The sequence below is a fragment of the Rhopalosiphum padi genome, chromosome 2 (assembly GCF_020882245.1).
Source record: "Rhopalosiphum padi isolate XX-2018 chromosome 2, ASM2088224v1, whole genome shotgun sequence".
In the NCBI taxonomy this organism is placed as follows: domain Eukaryota; kingdom Metazoa; phylum Arthropoda; class Insecta; order Hemiptera; family Aphididae; genus Rhopalosiphum; species Rhopalosiphum padi.
The window spans coordinates 59,354,368-59,378,226 of record NC_083598.1 but is presented as its reverse complement, the minus strand read 5'-3'; the positions used below and the strand labels follow the sequence as shown (position 1 = coordinate 59,378,226).

At 31.3% G+C, this 23,859-nt stretch overlaps 2 protein-coding genes and 1 non-coding gene across 4 annotated transcripts; 1 reads left to right on the top strand and 2 right to left on the bottom strand.

Moving 5' to 3' along the window:
- Positions 1-256: 256 nt before the first annotated feature.
- Positions 257-5,210, top strand: LOC132922617 (uncharacterized). Its single transcript, XM_060986214.1, has 3 exons — positions 257-884; positions 2,294-2,711; positions 4,423-5,210. The coding sequence occupies exons 1-3, from the start codon at positions 642-644 to the stop codon at positions 4,953-4,955; spliced, it is 1,194 nt and encodes a 397-aa protein (XP_060842197.1). The 5' UTR covers positions 257-641; the 3' UTR covers positions 4,956-5,210.
- Positions 5,211-7,926: 2,716 nt separating this feature from the next.
- Positions 7,927-15,568, bottom strand: LOC132920558 (uncharacterized). 2 transcript variants are annotated; one of them, XM_060983039.1, is made up of 4 exons: positions 15,353-15,568; positions 15,034-15,294; positions 13,411-14,062; positions 7,927-9,060 (listed from the first exon to the last, which is right to left on the bottom strand). In XM_060983039.1, the coding sequence occupies exons 3-4, from the start codon at positions 14,024-14,026 to the stop codon at positions 8,552-8,554; spliced, it is 1,125 nt and encodes a 374-aa protein (XP_060839022.1). In that variant the 5' UTR covers positions 14,027-14,062; positions 15,034-15,294; positions 15,353-15,568; the 3' UTR covers positions 7,927-8,551. The 2 variants fall into 2 exon arrangements, with proteins under 2 accessions (XP_060839022.1, XP_060839021.1); XM_060983038.1 differs by lacking the exon at positions 15,034-15,294.
- A 7,430-nt stretch (positions 15,569-22,998) lies between these two features.
- Trnal-uaa (transfer RNA leucine (anticodon UAA)) lies at positions 22,999-23,082 on the bottom strand. The gene has a single exon. It is a non-coding gene; the product is annotated as a tRNA-Leu (tRNA).
- Between the last annotated feature and the right edge of the window lie 777 nt (positions 23,083-23,859).

The following is a 23,859-nucleotide window of genomic DNA, read 5'->3' as shown; positions in this document are numbered from 1 at the left end:
CGGCGCGAGTTTAATGAGTAAAAACAAAAGCGGTTAAAAAATCGAATTCATTTTCCGACTCGAAAGGCGGAGAGGGGAGGAGGGAAAGAAAAAAGAGAAAAAAGAGAGAAAAAACCGCGCGCGAGCCCATTGAAATCGCAGTCGCGCGCGGTCCGTACGATAATTAATTTTCCGCAGAAATCTCGACATCTACCCTCTTGACACACATTGTTGTGTCGGTTTGTGCCGAATCACCGGCCGTTTACTTTTACCTACGCAAAACGATTTCCAACGTGTAATTTTTTGTTTTTTTTTTTTTGTTTTTTGTTTTACCATCCTCTCCGTCTCTCGCGATTCGCACACACGCACGCGCGTGCCGCACACGCTTCCACCGGTAATCGTTTCGTTACACGGCTCTATAAAAACTACCCACGCGCCATCGGCCAGCTCCAGTTCGTGGGTTCATTCCGTCCCGATAACACAGCCACTCTGCACAACCGTTACCATCGCCGGTAGTCGTCCGCGTCCACATCGTATACACATATATATATATATATATACCGTGGTCACGGGCACGCCACTGCGCCGGCGGTGTCCATCGTCGTCCTTCCGTTCGCGTACTCGTCCAAGTCGTGCGTTTCGTTTCGACCACCGCCGTCACCATGCAGACGTACGTGTGTGGCCGGCAAAAACGCGGCGCGACCGCGGCCATCGCGGCGGCCCTGTGCGCGACTTGCCTGCTGAACGCTGCCTCGGTGGTACACGGCCACCCCGAAATTGTCACGGCGGTGCCGGACGTCGGTGGCGGAGGACCGCAACTGCTGTCGTCGTTGCAACCGCCGACGACCACCGCTCAACACCAGCCCAAGTCCGACGACTCGGCCAACACGGAACTTCTGAAACAGGTAATTACAAAAATCGTAATTTCTTCTCGCTTACACCCCGCGCCGAACTGTTTAGCTGTTTCGCACGCGATCCACTCTTTCGCCCCCGCAGCCTCCTTCGTCTTGCAAACCGACGCCGCCGGACGACGATATGTTGTGTACTGTTATTCTAGAAACGTCACTTTACGTTTTTGAAGTCGAACCGTCGTTCGCGTTTTGAAGTTTCACGGCCCGCTGTCGTCGAAAAGTCCAATCATCTGGGATCTTATTAATTTTTTATAAAGTTTTCTAGATAATTTTGATCTCGCCTGTGTGATAATAACAAAAATATTATTTCCATAAGACATTGCGAAGTGTACGTAAATCGTTATCGAACAGTGGTGTGATATTTCGTTTATATTCGATTCATTAATTTTATCGTTTAATATTAATTATATTAAATATTTAAGCTCCTCAAATTGTATCCCAGCTACGCTTATATAAAACTATAAATACATTTATAGATGATTTTTAACATATTAATATACTTGAAGGCATATCAAGAATCTATGAATAGTACCTATGTATTTTTCATTTCGTTTGGGTTTTTTTTTTATCACTCTATCACGCTACTGTGTCCGATTTTCACGCACTGTTTTTAGAAATCTTCCTGCGTACGCATCTTTTCACCATTATAATCGAATTACCTGTCACGTAAGATTATAAATAATATGCATATACAAGTAACTACCGGATGATCTATTTAACGTAAGACATACATTATTTTAAAAACTATAATTGTTTTAAATATATATTTTTTTATATAATTTTGCGTTGTTTAAAACAATATTTTTTACAAATACATTTAATAAATTATACTATTTTTATCCATATCATTTAAAAATTCTTTATGTTATACAAACTGAATTTAGAAAAAGTGATTAATAATTTGTATGTATTAAAGTTTAGATGTGCTGTATCACTCCACCTCACAACTCATCTAAACTTTAAATACTTAAAACTAACAAATAAACAATTTGTCTAAAATAATTTGATTTTTATAAATCAAAATATTGATTCTGAATTAATATATTCTGCTTACGAATATGAAATTATAAATGTGTTTTTGAAATAATGGATGCTTTATGTAGGTAATTAAATAAATCATCTCGTATATGTTAACCTCCTCTACACGGTCGTATCGACAAGAATACCCTTAAGAAATACAAATATACTCACAGTCGATAATAATAATTATTATAAATATTATATTTTATTCATGACACATTATTATTATCGACATTATTATTACACTCTGTCTGAAACTATACGAAATATAAAATGATATAATATTATTATTATATTCGCGCGGCGATTTCGTCGACGTGCCAGTTGTTATTTACATACCGTCGTTTGTGTGTGCGCACGCCCGCGTATATGTTGCGCAACAGGTGTTGATGAAGAAATGTCTGCACCGGTACACGATGACGTGCCTGAAACTGGACCTGGTTCGGCTGATTGACCGGCTGGGCACGGCGCGTGCCTATCAGCTGGTTCCCGGCGTGTCACTTGTCCGAGCTTCGGACGGCAACCATACGACGGTCAATGGCGGTCACCATCCTCAACAGAACCAGCACCATCAGCAGCACCACCATCACAGCGGCATACCTCCGGACGTGGTCAGATCGCTGGTGCGGGGCAACGATTCGGCCGACGAGCTGGACGGATATCTGATGGAAAAGGTCGACGCGTATCTGAACAGCCTGTCCATCAGCGTCAAGCTGGTTGACTCGGCGGTCGTGGAGAAGGTGCGCAATCTCAGCAGCCAAATGCTCGTCAACATACTGCCCACCGGATTACTCGAGACCGGTAATGATAATCGTCGCGTGTCAAGTAACAACCGTCGTTAATATGATCGTCGTCGGGGTGAAATGTTCAGTGTTTCCACATAGGTGTTAGTTAGGATTCATTGGAAATATCTCAATGCTGATTAGAACGAACAATTTTACATTCACATGAACTAGTATTATTTTTCTTGACTTCCTGACTTAAACTTTCATTGTACTTGGTACTTACATGATTTAAAAAAAAAAATACTTATTACATTGGTATTATATTTTATCGTGTCCTATTAATTACCACTGGTTATTGGTAGAGTTTATTTTAATTTCACGACACTGAATTATTTATTGGCGTGGTTTACGGTTTATAAAACGTATATTTTGTAGGTAATGATAATAAACAAATTAAGTTTACATCTTCAATGCTATTCAAAACAATTGTCCTTTTGCTTAGTATGTACAGCAACAAATTCTCTAGAATAATAATATTTTCATTCCCATCGATTGACGGACATTCATTTTTACGATATTTTTTTCTTACGTTTCATCCTCACTTATACGCTCTTTTCATTGTAGACCAAACGGTTTTCACAAATCGATTATTAATATTTAGTTTTGCGTGTTTTTGACACGATCATTTCCGTATCGGAGACATTATTATTTTTTTTTTTGTGTATTGAAGTAACATTATAATGGTATCGGTTTGTCACGTAGCACTAAACTGTTAAAAACAATGACCTTTTCTTGTATTATGCACGTCTACAAACTCTTATTGTCGATTAGATTACATTAAGATAAATTATTATATAGAAATAAAAGCGGTCACGAAAACGTATTATCTATGTGATTGTAAGTAGGTATAAATAATCATAGCCTAATTTACGGTTTTATTTTTGTTTTAAATTAATCTTATCAAAACATTTTTATGTTGTTAATGTTAGTATATGCTTGTTGCGTTTAACACACTTGAAAAATGCTTATAAAAAACGTATTAATACAACCCCTATAGCGTAGTGCCCGTTTTATACAATTCCTAATTGATAAAAAATATATTAGATTTAAAAATATTCGTACCTGTATAATATATTTTACTACAATCTGTTCTTACAAATGTTAACGTCATATACGAGTACTTAATATTTTATAATATTTTCAATCAAGAAATTGGTCTTACGACTTTTCTACGGGTCATTTTACGCGTATACGTGTCAGACGTGTCCTACATACGAACTTAATAGATATGAGTTTATGACCACAAGGCCGTATCTGGGGGGAGGGTTCAAACCCCCCCCCACGAAATTAATTTTCAGTTACGGCCTTGTATGACCACATGTATTTAGAGAAGAAGCTACGTCGATTATATCTTATATAACCAGTACACCATATATTATACCAATATTTATTATATCATATTAATGAAATCATAAAATATTTAGGTATGATAATAATTTATCTTTATGACTTTATTACGAGATTCGTTATATTTTTTGGTAAAATGTTTGCTTTTAAATTTAGCACTTGTTCAATAATTCAGAATTATTTTCATTGTGTACAAGTACATTTAAAATTTGTGAAAACGATCATTTATTATAATTTAAAACAAAACATGCATTATTCCGACACGGGTTTGAACATCGATCGCAACCCGAAGACGATCGCTGTAAGCGGTATATATCGAGACTGGTGTAGGGTCACGATCGTTTTGATAATCGTTTATATTTCTGTTTGTTCACACGTAGGACGGGGTAAGAAGGACGGTATGAAAGCGGCCATGTGGTCAGCAGGCACGCTGGCAGCAATCGCTTTCGCGTCGCTGGCCGCCATGTCGGGCAAGGCGCTGATGACTGCCATGTTGGCGCTCGTCCTGGCGGCCGTGTGTGCGCTTAAGGGACACGGCGGCGGTGGCGGTGGCGGCGGCGGCGGTTACGGCAAGACGTCGCATTACGAGATCATCACCAAGCCGGCCATCTACGATCACGAACATCTGGTGCACGGAGCGTCGTACTCGTCGGCACCGTACAGTTACGCTCGGCACCTCACCATGGACGAGAACGGCGGAACGCATCACCCGATCGGACGCGGCCCGCCGCCGCAGCCCCAGCGGATCAGCGTCGTGCACGCGGCGCCGGCCGCTCCGGCCTCTGCCCAGTCCAACGACGCATCCGGCCCGGGTCAGCAGGCCGGCGAAGAGGACGCGGACGACGAGGCCACCGTCGGTCGGTTATCTTATCCACTGGCGCCAGTCGCTTACATTCCCACCAACAACGCCTGACGTCACGGTCAATCGGAGTTTTGATGTTATTTGTTTAAGCATCCACTTCACAGTCGACGTCAATAAAATTGTTATTATAATTATTAATAGTATTAGTAGTATTATTAATGTTTATTTATTTATTATTTTTAATATTTATTTATTTATTTATATTATATTCATTATCATTATAATATTTATTATATTTTTAAAATTTAATTCCGTTTATATTATATTTTTGTTAAGAGCCGATGTGATTTTTCCAGTATTAAACAACACCGCATACTTGTAAATATTATATAATATATAACATTTATGCCTATTTTATATTTATATAATACTCGTATTATCATTTCCTATACATGGTATAATTTTTAATTATTTTTTATAAAAATTCCGATAACAAGTTTATTTTCGAGTTAAAAATATGCTTGAAAATGCAATACGAGTTTCCTAATAAAGTTATTAATTTACCAATTAAAAAACACCAACAATTTAAAGCCACAACAAATTTTATAATCTTTGAATTTAGAATTTTAACAAAATTCGTATAAATCTCAATAATATACAAACTATTTTGTAGTTTTAAATTCATATAATTTTATCTTTTTATAATATTTATGATTTTTAAATTTGACACAAGGTTTCTCATTAGTGTTTCTATCTGTAAAAATCAAAAGTTTAACAGAAAGTCAAATTATTTTTTTATGACTGCCTTAAGTTTAAATTTTTACGATACGAGATAAATATTTATTTCTCTTCAAACGATTTTTGTTTTTTGTTGTAATTAATTCAAAAACGAATAACTGTAGATACGTAAAATGTTTACTAAATTTTAATGTTTTATGTTTTCATTTTCTATACATAGTATAATTTTTCAAATATTTCGACTATTTAAACTATTTATTGTCTTGGAATTTTAATTTTTTTTTCAATTAATTACGAAAAAAAATTATTTACAGTGTAAAAATCTTCGAAAATTTAAGACAAGATCCGACATAAATTATTCTCTAAATTAAGAATTATTATTGTTTATACGTATTTTTTAAATTTTTAAAAAATCATGAAATTATAAACTACAAGTATTGCATAGTAACAAATTTAAATAAAGTTTTCAATTTTTATAACAAAGGTTTGGAAATTTACAATTGTATACAATGTTTTTCATTAATAGTTAAAATAATTTATTTACTGGGACTAGACAATTTAGAAAACAATATACAATCATACTATTTTCTATAGTTATTTGAAGTTCAAATTAAGTATTTTAAACATGGATAACAGTTTTAATTATTTTGTTATAATTTTAAAACATTATTCATGGGAACTTAAAACTTTTACGTAAATTAAACTTTTTCCATACACAATGACATTTTTTTAAATATGTGGAATAATTTTAAGTTATTTACATTTATACTATGAACTAATATATATTTACACTTTTTACAGTAAAATGGTATTAAATCAAATAATATAATAAATTCAATGTTTTCTACAAAAATTAAATCAATCTACGGTAACACTAATATTAAAATTAATTATTTTAATAGAAATATCAATAAAAAAAATATATCACGATTTAAGTATACACTATACTTAATGACATAGACTGATTGATCGTCCCTGCTCAGAATTTTTTTTACTTATAATAAAATGATATATAATTGGATCAAATTTAGCACATCCATTAGAATGACAATAATCGACACTTGATTTATTTATTTATTTATAGTAAATACTTCCACTGATTCACAGCCACAATTTTACATCCACTGATTGTTATGTTATATGAATATTGGCAAAATAAATTTTAATTTTAAAGATTTTTATTCAACCGTCTCAAATAATGCGAAACGGCAGTCGATGAACATCTTCGGTCGTGCAAGAGACGAATGATATGCAAAATAATTCGTCATGGAAGATTGGTCACCTTCTCTTGGAGTGTATAGCTGTACATATGATTCACGAAGAAAAAACGCCATATCGTAGGTGGTAAGTGTGGCATCCGTGAATATGCAAAATAATTATAATTTTCCTGGTATATTTCATGGAACGTTGATAATTAAGTTTAGTACATAGCCTAAATGAGCACTCGTCGAAATGTTCCAACAATATTCCTTGATGATAAATATAATCTTAAGTAGTTTAGTTAGTTTAACTGAAATAATTTGATTAAGTAATAGACATTAGTTAAATATTATATTATTGTTATTTGAATCAAAATCCTTTTTTTTAATAAACTAATTTATTGGATACGGACATTAAAAAAATAAACGAATGTGTACACAAATGTTAACACTGCAGTCGAAGATTCGTTTATAATTTATTTAAGTATCAATAAATACTAATAAGTAATAATAATATGTGAATTATAAATTAATACAAATTTTCAATATCGAAATTAGATGGTCTACATCATGGGTTACAAAATGACGGCCCGCGAACAAATAATAAATAACACATTATTAGTTATCACGACAACATTATATGTGTTATTATTGTAAATTACTATTTTTGTTAAATATTATTGGTTTTTAAATAATTTAAATATGTACTTAGAATTTTGATGGCCTGCGAAAAATGTTCAGATCCCTAATGTGGCCCTTCAAAAATATTAATTGGGGACCCCGGGTCTACATGAACACACCAAATCAGTCAACACGTAAATGAATCGCAATAAATCAAGAAATGAATTTTAATAATTATTGCTATTATACATTTTGTAAATTAAATCCAAACAAAAAATATACAGACATAGTTACCGGCCTGTGGCACCATTATATATATTATTTCGATATCAATACTACCTAATATTGATATAACAGTGCATAATTATTTAATTATTTTGCTTGTTTATCTTTGTATATAAATTATACTGGGATATATTGTATGATTAACCACTTAAATCATATATTATATTATCAATTATTAATATTGTACTTGAATCAGTGGGATTTATGATACCAATAACATATATGTTTATATAATTACATTTAAAAAATAAAAATATTTATATATTTACAATAAAATACAAAATCATGTTAAATTATACAAAATACCGTACACAGTTGTCACACTTCATGAAAATATATAAAATAATAATAATAAGGTCTTATAATTGTATGATATACCGCAGTCACAGTAAACAGTGGAATATATGTTTGTATCTGTGGCCATATTTACGAGGAACTACAAGCTCTGAGTTGAAATCGCGCATTACTTATTTATTTTATGCGGCTAAACAGAACGAACCGTCATCGTCACGACGTGTATCGCCAATAAATAGTCAATGATTACATGTATACACAATGATAAAATAGTTTCAAAATACGAGATTTCCCGACGAATCGAAATGGCTCGTTCGAAATTTATTAAATCGCGATGTTAATGCGTCGTACAATATAATATTTTTTATAATATATTGTAAAATACGAAAATAGTTGTAGATTTGTGAGTGCAAACGTAGACACAGAAAGACAAGTCAGCGAACACAGAGGGAATGCGCGATAGGGACCACATAATTTACGAAGTGTTAACGAGCGATCTATGTACATCGTTATCTTGCAATAACGGGGACGGTGGAGTGTCTACTAATGGGTACAAATAATATTATGGTTTTATCGCCGCTGTTGTCTGTTGTAACCGTTGTACGCCATGTCGTTGGCTTCATCCTTGAACGCGACCGAACCGGTAGACGGTACTTTGGCATCCGGCTGGTTTCGGGCCGGCCGGCTGTTATACGGCTGTGCGTCGGCCGACTCATACAGATACTGTTGAGGATCAACCGGATGTTCACGATGGTACTGTGGCTGTTCCAGGTGTTCGCGGTGGTATTGTGGCTCCTGGTGTTCGCGGTATGGTGAGTACACGGGTCCAGAATGAGCCCCACCGTTCGACGGCCTATGATAGTAGCTACTGTGCCCAAACGTGCCGTAGTTATGTTGGAGGTCGGGCTTACATAGCTTAAAGAACCCAATGAGACCGGGCACAACCAGTGCCAGGAAACCGAGCACCTTCTTGAACGAAGCCAAACCCAGGATGAGCGGCAGGAAAAGGAGAAGCTTCAACTTGAACAGCTTGAGTACGATCAGCAACGGAATCAGCAATTTCTTCACCTTCTTCTTGGCTGAAACACGAAAACGGTATTGATTATAATATAACAATGTAAACATTTGCAAAGCTTATAAAATCTTATCATATTGCCAAAAAAAATTATTACTTATTTATTTTATTTTGTTTTTCTTATAAAAAAAAAATCTTGACCATTATGACATGTGTTCAACATCATTAATAGTAAGCGCTGTATCCAAATAGTTTTATATAAAACTAAAATAATGTCGTCTTAGCGAAGATAAATATAATATAAAATATATATATTAGTAATTAGTAAATATTGTAATCGATATCAATGATGTTGCTGAATAGCCTATCCAAAACGCCGTGTAATCATTATAGTATCGTTCGAGTTCAAAACATATTTTAGATATCTATATGCAATATTATTAAAAAACATAATTAAAAGATATATAGGAAAATTGATGAAATAAAAATTATATAGAACCCGTGTAACTTCTCGTTTATGTGGAATTTATATAGTTATATAAGTACCTATATAATCGATATTATTATACAGTATACACTATACACATACGATTATTTTGTTACGTGTGAAACATGTTTTATCTTATATTGTACATTTACATTATTATTATTTAATATAAAGAACGTCTTATACCCGAAGTGGGCGTTAAAGTCAAAAAGTACTCATGATTCGTTTTATGTATATGTCTCAATATAAGTAATAACAATAATATTATACACACGACCGGACGTAACTGCAACAGACGAGACGTCACGTAACTGGTAATATTTGAATAACATCGGTAGACAAGCCATAGCAAGTCGTACCTTTTATGACCAAAAAAATAACACGATGTATAGGCTTACTAATAAGCATGCCTAACGTCGTAATGTCGCTTTCTGTTTCAGGAAAACGATGGTAAAATTAAACGAATCGGCCTGAGCGAGTTTCTCGCCGATTATTAGCGTCCATTCACTTCAAAGTCGAACCTTTTGTGTGTGCTTTCGTTTTCATTGCACCCATCGTAATATCGTGGGCGTCATATTTTGTTCTTTGTATCATAGTTGCCGGTTGTTACGCGATCGCGCGCGACACAAAAACGTCGAGGAAGTGCGCCGTGTTGTTGTTATATTACGATAATATATTGCGCGCGTTGAAAACCGACCATAAATCGTGACGACGATAAAAACAATATTTTATGACCGCGAGAGGCGGAAGTCCATAAGCACATAATATCATAGAGGTCCCGTCGCCCGCGACCCACAATCGTATAATACATAATAATATATTAATATAATGCGATTTGTGAATTCTCGCTTATCCATTTATTCTTTGGGCCTGGTCTTATGTGCAAGTGTACAGTTTGCCGAGTGCAAATAGAAAGTGTACCACGACCGATGTATGAATACAAACTGTATTGACGATGCTAATCTCCTACTGCGCCAACAATACAACCGATAGTCGTGTTTAAGTGATTTTTATCGTAATATAACGTAATTCGATATAATAATAATATTTACATAATATTAGTATGAAAAACGTGGAGGCGTCTAGAACATCAATGAACCACTAAAAATAAAATATAACGTCCGGTTTTGGCGGAATATTTTTCAACGAGTGTTCAGTAAATTAGTTAATAATAATATTATTATCGTAACGTATCCCGATTGTCAGAATGTTTGAAAGTTAGCGACCTCTTAAATCCACGCGTAGCTATGCAATGCACACGTGTATAATACACGATTTGTTTTATGTTTCATTATTATTATAACCAGTTACGCGGAGAACAAAAAATAACAATAATGTGAAATCGTAAATGATACGCAGATGGCGTGTGTATGCTTTGAAGATAGATAAGATTTAAATAGTTTATAAAGAAGGACATTTTTTTATTGTTAATCGGGTAATATCTCAAGAAATATTTAGTAGAAATAGTTGTGTTTGTTGTTAAATATAACCAGTACTGATAATCATAAATAATGTAAAACCGACCATTCTTAAACGCTTAAAAATATAATAATAATTTAAAAAGTATATATGATATTTTTCCGAGATACACTAGCCTAATAGTTCACGATATAAGTATATTTTTGTACATGTACGCTGTACGTCTACATGTATGTACATGTACAGGTTATTCTCGAATTATAGTAGTATCACGTACAGTGGTGATGCAGTGCAATAGAAAAATTAAGACCAAATTGTTTGTAGACAATTATACAGGATGATTGTTCGGGGAGAAAGTGTATTGTATACATAGATTCCAATACATTATACGTGCACAATTTATTGTGCGTTGTTGATTGTGTACACGTGCAGGACAGTCTTCGTTGACGATTATCGACTGAACGGTAAATTACGGGAAACCGATCGCGTCTATGAAAAATCAAATAAAAATATCTAACAGATACTGTTGGCATACTAAAATAAATGTAATATTAATATAATAAGTTTAATTTTAGAAATTTGAAATTGGAAAATTACTGTTATTTATCTTTTCACGAAACACTGATGGCTAAGAATCTTTAAACTTTAAGATATGAAACTATTGGTAATTTCATCATCCAATAGCACTTTGTATTGTATGTATAGCAACACATAAAATAATAAATTTCAATATATAATAGATAGAAATTAATCTACAAAATAGAGATTCTTCGGAAATAAACGCTTGATAAGGTCACTGTGTACTCGTAGAACTTCTATGGAAATTAAGTATTTATATATTATATTAATTGTAGATATGTAGGTATTTAGTTTTATTAGTATACATCGGACACTAACCTACAATAATTGAACAATATAACTAGTATACATGGTTAAGTGACGCAGTTTATATTATCTATACAAATACTATAAAACTAAACAGTTTGTACGTTTGGAGGCACTTATCACGATTTTAATAAAAATTATATCTATTTTTTGAAACTTAGAAGACGTTTTAGATTCTTTTTTCAACCACTATAAGTTGCTATAGATTAGCTTATACAGAAATATTGTTTTAGCTTGCACAAATCGAATCATTTTTGTTTATAATAAATAATAATAATAAAGAGTTATTATTAGTAATATAAATAACATTTAAAAACAATTGATATAGACTAGCCGAAGCACCATATGTTTAATACTTTTTTTTTTAATCAAATCAAATAATATTTAATTTATTATTTGTTGCTTATACAGTTATATGTAAATTAAAAGGTAATGTTCTTACGTTTATAAATTATATATTCAAAATTTACTCGACTGACTTTATTGAACGATTCAAAAATTCTTTTTAGAGATATCAGAATAATTTAGAGCGTAATTTTCATCATGTTTGAAAAATACACCAAGTACTATGTCCAATACGCGGATTACCTATTTCAATCGAATTAGTTCACAAAACTGGTACAAGTGTACAACCCTATATTTTATATTTATTTATTTTTCCTAGTGCGAGTCGGAGTATATACCAAGTTATACTATATTAATATAACACATATAGTCATATGGATACATGGACACTATACATAATTTATAACACCTCAACGATGCTCATTAAAATCGTAATAATTGAATCATAAAAGTCGATGGCAATGCTGTGATGTAATATTAAGTATATGACAATTATAGAAATGGTTTTCTGATTTGTGCCAGAATTACGCACGAGTATAATTCTGCTATACTTTCGTTCCGGACGTATTGTACTATAATATTGTTATAATTGAAATTTAAAAAAACGAAAATTCGGATTTTATTTTAAGATAAAATAACGTTTGGAGAATACAGCGTTACAATAATTCTATGATGGTTACGTGACCGTACGTTATGATTTATTCAAATCGTACACTCTTACCGTTTAAGTAGTACACGCGAATGCAAAGCGACCAGGTCAAACATTGGAACATTCGTACGGTTTCGTATCATTATATTAAATTATTGTTTTGTTATGATGAATCAACGACGTATTTTAAGCGCGCGTGTTCCGGTCCAGAAAATTAGGTAAGTAAAATATTATATTATTTTTAACGTTTATCACGTCACCGCTCGAATTAATGTTAAATTTGTTCCGACACGGCTAGGTCTCACTTCCCGGTTTTGAACTCACTGCGGCCTGCGTGACTTTTTGATCATCACTGCGGAGAGTGCAAGATACGAACAGTTCACGAACGATAACGAAATTCGTCTTGTCGGTAAATGTTGTTCGCGTAATAATTTTTATACGACTAAGATTAATCGCTTTCGATGTATAAAAATCAAAAACAAAAACAGTTTTAAAACACCAAATTTTCATTTCTTTCTTACGGTCCACAAAATGTAAATCAATCTATATAAACACCATCCCTTAAACTTTGTATCCCTATTTAAATAAGTATTATTTGAAAAAAAAACTATTAATATTCAATAACTCACTAATGACGCTGGCCTTCTTGTCTTCGAGCGTGTCCAGCTCGGAGGATATCTCGTCGATGAACCTGGGCGAGTACCTGCCACCCTCGGTCAACTCGTCGGGCACGTGCACCTCGACGGCGGCCGATCGCAGGAACCGCTCGGCCTTGCGCGTGGCAAACTTCACCAGCTTGTCCCACTCGGTGTCCTCAGGCCGCTGTTCCGTCGAGAACTCGAACGCTCTGGACGCGTGCCGGCCACCGTCGTCGTCTTCATCGCGCAGGCGTACCACCCGCACGTTATCGTTAAGCCGGTACGAGTCCCGGACAAAGAAGTCGCCCAGGCCGGACAGGGCGCGGGCCTTGAAACACTCGGCCATGTCACCCTGCAGACACGCACCGTTGGCCGACGACAAGTACGGATCAGCGCCCTCGTCCGAGAAACTTCCCAACCAGTTGAACAGGTTCTTCCCGCTCCTGTGTCCGGCACCGGTATCGCCCGACGTCGTTCCGTTGTCCGCAACACCAACGCCGCTGCCCTCGCTGTCCGGAAACGACATGGACTGCTGGCCCATGGCCGATGCCACCAAAAACATCATTACAGCCAGTGAACGCATCGTTCGGCCGTTGCTCGTCTCCATGATCTAGTAGCTCTTGCGCTGTTGTGGCTATTGCTTCTGTAAATACAAAATAAACAAAGGGTCATATACGGGGCTATGAAATTTAAAAAAAGTTAAGTATCCGTGTGTACTCAAGGTGATCATCATCATGTCTTAAATAAAAGTATCAACTAATTATTTTTGCGTTAAATATAAAAAAATTATAATATGAATAAATATTTATTACCCTCATATTGTGCAATAATATGTTTACTCGTATATTAAAAAAATAGTAATAAAATTCATAATAATTTAATTTACATAATTTATAATAGAAATTTCTCGAATAAAATTCGTACTACATTTATTTTTAATTCGAAATGAAACCCATTGATATAAGATATATTAAATTAACTCTGTTTATATAAATATTATAGTCATATACTTCTATTACAACCAGTGATGTGACTTATCCGATGAATGCATTCTAACGAATCGTAGTTGATCGAAGTAGTGTTTTTATCTGACATAATTATGTTATACTTTAGATGAGTATAGTAATAGATATCATATCTTTATTTTTTAAATTGTTGCCACCTGTCTGCAATGCACTGCAGGTTTTTACAAGTAAAAATTTTCAGAACAACAGTTGTTGAGTTCGTGTTTGAGAGATTTTAATGCAAGGTGCTCAACGTGGCGTGAATTTCTGCAGAGTTCAATAACAACTTTGGCAGTGTATAGATCGCGCTGAGTTGTAATAATCAATTATCGTCCCAGCATGTCACTTGTAACGTTACGAAACCATGTTAGGTTAGGTTATGTTAAGGTAGTGGAATATATAATAATGGTTAAACATAGCCTCACTTGTTGTCAGCTCAATTTGAAAAATAATAATAGTTGGTTAAGTTGGATTAGTTTGTAATATTTCGAGTAGTGGAGATTTTATAGTAAATTATAAAAATAAAATCGTAAGAATAGTGTTATGACGTAATTTAAAATCTGATATAATATTAATAATATTATACTTGCAAAGAAAAACCTCGACATACCTTTAAAAGCGTCTTACTGTTTCAAAAACGGTGTACACAGTATATTAAAACGTTTCAATATAAATCGGCGTTAAAAATCGTCTTGCGACAATCGTTGGTTATGAATGTAGTTTGTTCGTACGTATGATCGATAAGTACAAATTTTCAGTCTGTAATGTGTAATATTATTATGTTGATCGAGTTTCGACGCAGATCAATAATAGATACAAACGTCAGAAATCGGTTCGTCAGCGCACACGTCACGGTATATTAGGTAGGTTCCTATACATGGTAAATATGCAAACATCGTATTATACCTACTAAGTGATTACTCCCATACCTGTTAGTGACACGTCTATTGATGTGGATCGTCGCCCAGAATGCTTACTCGGTTGCTGTTTATGTATACGATACCGTTATACCACGGAGAACGAATTATGATTATTATTCCGAAACAACTACGACGTAAACACGTCGTACAGGATTGTCGAAGCTGAACCTCGTCCGTTGACCGTTCGGATGTCACTAACCGTCTGCCGGTCGGTAGTCCGCCGTCTGCGATATATATACAGAGCGCGCACGTAACACACCGATTCCTCCTCCGCCTCAACGACCATAATATACTGTGCGAGTGTGTCGTAAAATGGAATTAGGTAATCGCACTCAAGTCTCAAAATCCTAAACGAACAAAAACATCAAATCCATATTATTATTATTATTATTATTACGCGCTATACAAATACAAAGATAACGAGGAAAGTATATAAAACTATTCTGTGTACTAAACAATACACATAAAATAATAAGCTCAAATATAGGTAATGGATTTTTAGGCAAAGCTTATAACTTAAAAACAATAATGTGCACATAATCTTTAAACATTATCTATTTATTTTAATATTCTACATTAAAAACTGGTAAACAATGATTTAATATAATAATAATATTGTAACTTTTTAATAATGTATATTTCAAAAACTAAAATGAAAAAATGAAACAATTAAATAAACCCCGTTACGGATACAATGCAAATATATTTGATCGTAATATTAGACTTACCTATAGTTGAGATGACAACCGATTTAGAGGTTCAAAACACGATTATTTTAAATGTATGTTGTAATCGTGGACGAAAACGTATAGAGATGAGATAAATTTTTAGCAAATGACTAATGATTAATAACAGTTGAACATTTTTAACAATGTATACTTATCAAGCAATGTCGCAATGCGTTTTTAAAATCTTAACCTACGAAATACTTAAAATAAAAAAATATTTGCATATCCCTCAAAATAATCGAATCTGGTAAAAAAAACGCCAGACTGAGATAAAAGAAAATGAATTAGTATTGTATCGTATAAAAACGTCGAAATCACACAAAATATATACAATGAATATTTTGTTCTGGATATTTGATTCAGAACTGTGTCGTTTAAAACCAATTGTACGACCGTACAATCTTAATAAGAAAATTATTTAAAAAATTTATTTTTAAGTTTAAAGTTTTAATATAAGTAAGTATTATTTAAAAATTTTTCTTTATATTGTTTATTGCTGTCTTATATTTGGTTAGAAAACATTTGTAAAAAATATGTAACACATTTTAATATATTTTGTTTTTATTTATACAACTTTCATTATACTTAAGCTATTTATATTATTCAAATTATGAAATATTAATATTAGCACAATAGCACAATATTATTGATATTTAGTTTTTTCATATGTCATTGGTGCATATATCATATATTAGATGTATTATTATTTATGTCATACATATTTTGGCATAAATGATATAATCTTATTTGTTATGTCTCCAACGCCTATGCTTTGTTATGTCAAATAGATAAACTAATAAGCTTTAATTTATTAAATAATTTTTTTTTTTTTAAGAATATTCTGTGATCAATAAGTCATTGTCCACATCTTTTTGTCGATAATATACAGCATATTTAAATCAATCAAATATATTACGTGAAAACCTATACAACTCCGCTTTCAGCCAGAGAGTTTATAAGTTTATAACACTACAGACGTTTAGTTATACCATCATCTTCATTTGACCTCGGAACAAAATCGGCCATGCACTCGTACCAGCCGGAATATATGTTTATTTATACGTCAGCGCCATCATAGTAGTCGATAATATTCGCCTACTCCGTCGTGAAAGTCTGATATAATATTATCATTATGGTAATAATAATAACCCTACGGTTCGGGTTACCGGGAACTGCAGAGCAAGTCTTCCTTGGATTACATAATACAAACGTTGTGATATTACATGTTATTGTTATTGTACGGACACCTACTACATAATAAATAAACTGTACTCACTGAGTCACTGTTTTTTTTTCGTTTATTCCAGTGAGCTGCACGCGCACCCGATTACAAGATATTTTACTATCGTCGCCCGACCAAGTCGCTTACGACCTCGCGGATCGTACACACTTCTGGAAAGAAAAAAAAAACCATAGTATTTCATAACTTACATACATTGATCACCGTGTACCTATATATATATATATATGCCATATTATGGTACGGCGGTGACGCATCGGACTTTCTTCGGTGGGCCGGGCTGACCGCGCGGCATCCGGGTCGAACGGCAAACAATATATATATGTAACAAATTAATATTATATATCAGCGTTAACGATACGACACGTATTTTGGTGAAAAACCACGAACAACTAGTGTGAAAAGTCGAATACGGTTATTACGTATATCAGCTATCATCATACTGTCACACTCGTTGCACATTATGTTCTTCGTGAGAGCATTTTGAATCGGTAGTCTTTGAGTGATTTAGCTTTATTCATTTTTTAAATTATTATTTTATTTTTAAATACATAGTTAGTATTAAAATATTTATTTTATTTTAAATTAAAGATGTATAATATACTATAATCTGTAAATATTTTTTGTACGATAAGCACAAATTATTTTTAAAGATCAATAAAATAAAAATAAATAAACTAAATTAATCAATTATATTTTAGAGGCAAGGACTTGAAATAAGAAGCCATTCAGTAATGGAACTCTGTGACATAGAATGGAAAGGGTTAGTCAATTATTAGATCACGGCACTAGTTTCGTTTTAGGCTTCTTCCAAGGTCACCAGAAATAATGGGAACAGGGAATTCTAAGATCAGCGGGTTGCGATGATTGAGTATTTTGAAGTACAGGCAAATTCAAAATATCTTGACCACGTTTTGTAATGTTGGGATAAAGAAATTTTTATGGAGAGCACCATTTGAGATATAGTATGGGACATTAGTTATTTGGATTGAAATGCTTGAACTTTATTTATGTTGGTGAGTTTGTCAGCTCTCATACATAATTAGATATTATGGGTTCAAATTAGCGTGAGGAGGAATTTTTACAGGAGATGTTTATTTTTTATCTTAACATATTTATATGTGAGAATAAAACATAGCTGTGGAGTAAGTTTGTTTTATAAGGTGTGACGTTTAGAATTAAAATAGGTTACCCAAGTTAGTCATCGGTTTAAGTGTAAACTTAAATAACGAAACTGTTGGGTGGAATGTAGGTGTAGTTTATATCAGTTTGATAAAAAATTTAGGTGATTTTTGATGAGGTTTGAAGCTGTTTCTAAATTGGAATGGAGGGCTAGGAGTGCCTTATCATTTTTAAAGTTACCAATTGCAATTATATTGTTTTATAAGAAAAAGTAGATTGGTAATAAGAAAATAGATAAATACTAGTGGTGTTGCGACCACTCGGTAAACCAGCAAAAATCGGTAATATATTAGATAGAGATGATCCTGAACGTACAGTAAAATGTTTGTTTTTCAGAAAAGATTTAAATATTTTAGAAAAATACTTACAAGAGGAATCTTAAAATAATATATAAATATTGAATAAATAGTATTTAATTTTAATTTTATTATTATTTAAACTTTAAAGTATATTATTCTAAAATCTTTAGAAAAATGTTGTGTTTATGGTTATGATATTAAATGTAAAAGTTGTCATTAACAAAATTTTAAAATTAAAACCTCTAATGAAAAAATTTAAAAATTAGTGTAACGTAATAAATACTTTAATTTATGTAAATAAAAAAATGTACTAGTTATATTAGTTAAATGTATTGTAGATAATTAGATTACGTAGCTATTTAATCGAAGCACACAGTATACAATAACCATAGTCACTGTAAATAAAAAGTACAAATATGAGCTTACATCTCCTAAAGATACAATAACTTTTAATTAATATTTTTTTATATATATTTTAGTCCTCTGAAGTTGTCTAAGTATAAAATTAAAAATTAAAAACTAAAAACTTTATAATATCATCCAATGTGAACATGCTATTAATGATTATTTTAAAGTTGTAATATGAGGAATACCATAGAAATTAATTTACATTTTTTAATCCACCATATCTCTATATCCACTTAATTATTTTTTAATGACAAAACGCTGGGAGATTAGAATCAAAAATAATTTCACAACAATGAACAATGAACAAAAATGAACCAACGTAATATTCGGTATCGGTGTTGCTGTAATAAATGATTTGACACGAACGATAAGCATATTATTAAGTGTGATTCTAATATTATATTATCTGTAAATTTATTTGTTTTTGAATGTCTATGTATTTCCAACATAAACATACAACTGCAGTCTAAATGTATTTACTCAAAAGAGTCAGCATCGGTTCTAGTCAAAATTACTTAAACAGAGTCAATTAAATTATATCCAAGTGCGTAGTAGGTATACTAGAATATTAAATACATAATTATTAACAAACAACGAATTAGATTATAAACAAAATAATATGACTGTATAATGATATTATACTTGCACAACGGATAATAATTAATTATGCGGATATGCCAACACTATGATGGATTGCATTTATTAAAATAACCTTTAAATTCAATGCATTAAAATTTTTTCATGTTTTGTTGATGGATAGTGTGCGGAATCGAGTATACTCATGGATTAAAGTAACACGAATTAAAAACCGTTTACAACCACTACATTGAATTACTAATCTCTTAGGAAAGTGACCTATATTTTAAATATAACCTTTTTTAGACCTGTATTTAAAAGCTAGGAGAAATAGAAGAATGTAATTATTTTGCGGTATACTTCTTCAAAATAAACTCATTAGAAATGATTTAGGGCGATGAATATTTCAATCGTATAAATTATAATTGTATAATCATAATGATTGAATGGCTGTTATTAGATTTGTCGAATGTTTTGCAGGAATAAATACGTGTACTATATCTAATCAACCATATCAGCAATAATAATGTTATGTATATGCTACGCTTGAATGCATATTTAAGTTAACCACGACACACATAAAATAATACCCATCTTTTACGTATAACGTATAATAATATTTTATGTACGTTACTTTACTAAACATTACATTAAATTATTGCGGAGATGTTGATTTTCAATACTACCATACACTGAAAACAGATGATTTTAAAATAGATCGAAGTAATGCACTACACAACTTAAAATATTATTATTTATATATAGTCCTTTTTATTTGAAAATCTAAGAGGAATTTCGAAGCCAAACTGGTTGTTTTTAAGACCGGTTTTTTCTATATGTATTACCACAGTGCGTTTCTATATAGGTACATATTTAGTAATTTTCACAAAATGTTATTACTGTATAAATATTGAACATATATACAATTTTTTTTTTGTCAAACATATTATTAATTTATAGTTAATAGTAGATACCTATTATGCTTAAAAAGTTTAAAAGACAGTATAGATAATACTATTTAAAATATTTCTTAAATTAGTTTTAATCATATATTATTTGGGAGTAGTGTCAATGGATATTTTCTTCCCTCGTGTTTTCCAAGTCTAGCACACAATTCTTTAACGTATTTATTTATTGTATTATTTTTGTGTATACGGATTATAGATAAATAAATAATACATAAATTTACATAATGTAATGTATAATTCATTAATTTTTTAGAATTAGTTAAAAGTTTGATTTAAATATGCACTTGAAATTATAATATCCTAAATTTGTAGATATATATTCAAGGCATAATTTTTATGATAAAAGGCCCCCTCCCCAATAACCCATTCCCTTTATATAAAACAGCAATAATCAAATATTTACTAATAAATTTATATAATATCTATACATTATTAATTAAATAATACAAAATAATTACTTAATAACCATAAATGACACAAATTATAATAATGTACTAATTTAAAAACTAATTTTTACCTATGATTATATATAACTAATTCATATTATGCATGATAGAGAATGAATAAATTTTGAAATGAAAGTTTAATTAATGTTTGATTAATACAATTATTTTTAAATTTTAAAACATCAAATTTTACAGTACCAATTACCATTAAAATACTGTGCAAACTATTATTAATAATATATTATAATTATATAATTATTATTATTGTATTATAATTATAATACACTATAATGTAAACACCGCTTCACGCTTATAATGTTAAAAGCAACTATCATTAACTTAGCAATTTGATTAATAATTATAAAACTTCTTTTTTGATGATCAATATCAACTAGTTTAACATAGGTTATCGTAAATCACATTACATCTTATTATAAAAAAATAACAGATGAATTAAACAGTTTTTTTTTGTAAGCCATAATTTAATAAAGTAATTATAACCATATAAATCACAAAAAAAATATCACTTAATTATAAAAACAAATTTCAAGAATTTCTTAACTAATAAGGATGATAAACCAGAAATTCATATCTTATCAACTTAATTAATATTATTATTTAACTATTTATAATTCCTATAATTCTGCAATATTTCAATAAATATATACAGTCTCTAGTATCTATAAGATATTATATAATATTTATAATATATAATATTTGACAAAAATATGAAATAGAACTTGTATGTAAATAATATTGCGATGTGTATGTGTTTGTTATCTTTTAGTTTTTGTAAATTATAGGCGTTTTTATCAATGCAAACTATGCACATAATTTATTTATCATTATTTCAAGCAATATTCCAATATCGTTTATTGGTTTGGGAAAGGGAGGGAGAGGCTAAATAAGAATGTTAGTAGACCCCTACAACTTTTACAACGAAAAATAATTAGAATCTGCCAAAGTAAAAATATTTAAATTACCTCAACGAAAGATAATTTTAAGCTATTAGATGTATTACCTGCAGTTGAGTGTGTGTATAAGAAAATAATTATTTTATTTATAGTTAAAAACTTTAAATTATTCTTGAATATAAAAAATAAAAGAGATAAAAATTAAAATTGTGCGTTCGATAGTACGAATAGATTATTCTGAATAATCGTTTACATTAAAAAGCATAGACTATTTAAGTCCCAAAAATACTACTTAATGCGTATACTCGTTCATATAAAATACATTCTATACAAGATGCTACTAGGAATCATATAATTACATGCATACAAAAAAAAAATATAGATAAAGCTATTTTCATCGCTTGGATAAGAAATATAATTATAATAAAAAATATTTATTTTTCTTGTTTATAGTTGATGTATAGATTATTATCTATTTTTAAATCGTATCATCAAATTGTTCATATTATTATAATGTTTTAACTATTTACTTAAAAAAATATTGAATTATTAAATAATAGTAAAAAATTAAAAATATTTTGTGAATATTAACGATAATATTATATTATTATGTAACTTCTTAAAAAATTCAAAAAGGTGTTTAATGTTTATTAAATATGAGTATTGACTAAATTTTAAATACAGTGAATAGATAATTATTATTTTTTTAGTCATTTCTATTACCATCGGCTTGTTTTTGAGATATTTTTAGATTAGAAGACATAATCCAGTAGAATTTTATTAATCCGAATTAATTCTGGCTCAAGGTTGTTCGATATAATGATGTCTTATTTACTTTTATTTTATCAATAGAATTTATGTTAATAAAGAAAAAAAACAAAACAATATTTAATATGTCAGGTGTGGGGTTCGAACCCACGCTCCCGTTTGGGAACCAGAGCTTAAATCTGGCGCCTTAGACCGCTCGGCCAACCTGACTATATCATAGTACTTGTAATTTTGCAATATTGTATTTATTCAAACTTAAATATTTTTTTTTATTTTTTTTCATTATTATTGCTTGAGTAAAAATAAAAAATAATACATTGTGTGATACAGGTAAAGCAAAAGCCACCAAATGATGTCCCATTCCATCGGACAAAACATTTATTTATGAATTATTATTTTTGATGGTAAATAAAATAAGGTTTTCATAAGTGATTTGCACTTGATTTTAAATTTTTTAAATCAAATTAAATATCATATACATTACTTTTTTCTGGCTCCCAAAAACTTCTCAAGTGTGTTAAAACGAGTGGTCTGTTATTCAAAATAAATATGAAATCAACGAAGAATGTTAGTTTTGTATACTCGTATTTAAATAAATATTTACATTTTTATGTTAATATAATACCTACCCATCTTATCTAACTTACTATAACTTTATAATGTTTTATGCAAAAAAGACAAGTGGAGCTAAATAACAATAACCCACCTATAGGAATCATTTTACACTTGCTCTGAGAGTCTACCAAAATAAATCACAATACTCATCCCGTCTTCCAAAAGCCAAAACATAACTAAAACATCGAAAAATATTAAATACTATCTATATCAAAAGTTTTATAGAAATCATGGATACATTTTTAAATTGTTATTTTACTTACAGAATTTTTATTGTATTAGTTGATGTGCTAGACTTAGAGTCTAGCTAAAATGTGTAACTTATATGTATACCCAATACCCATATGTAAAACTGTTTCCATCGGTTAGGTT

Excerpts from the sequence above, each read along its gene's own strand:
- LOC132922617 (XM_060986214.1), top strand. The coding sequence starts at position 642 with ATGCAGACGTACGTGTGTGGCCGGCAAAAACGCGGCGCGACCGCGGCC. Across the intron at positions 885-2,293 it reads ACACGGAACTTCTGAAACAG|GTGTTGATGAAGAAATGTCT; the intron begins GTAATTACAAAA and ends GTTGCGCAACAG. Across the intron at positions 2,712-4,422 it reads CACCGGATTACTCGAGACCG|GACGGGGTAAGAAGGACGGT; the intron begins GTAATGATAATC and ends GTTCACACGTAG.
- LOC132920558 (XM_060983039.1), bottom strand. The coding sequence starts at position 14,026 with ATGGAGACGAGCAACGGCCGAACGATGCGTTCACTGGCTGTAATGATG. Across the intron at positions 9,061-13,410 it reads CAAGAAGGCCAGCGTCATTA|CCAAGAAGAAGGTGAAGAAA; the intron begins GTGAGTTATTGA and ends TTCGTGTTTCAG.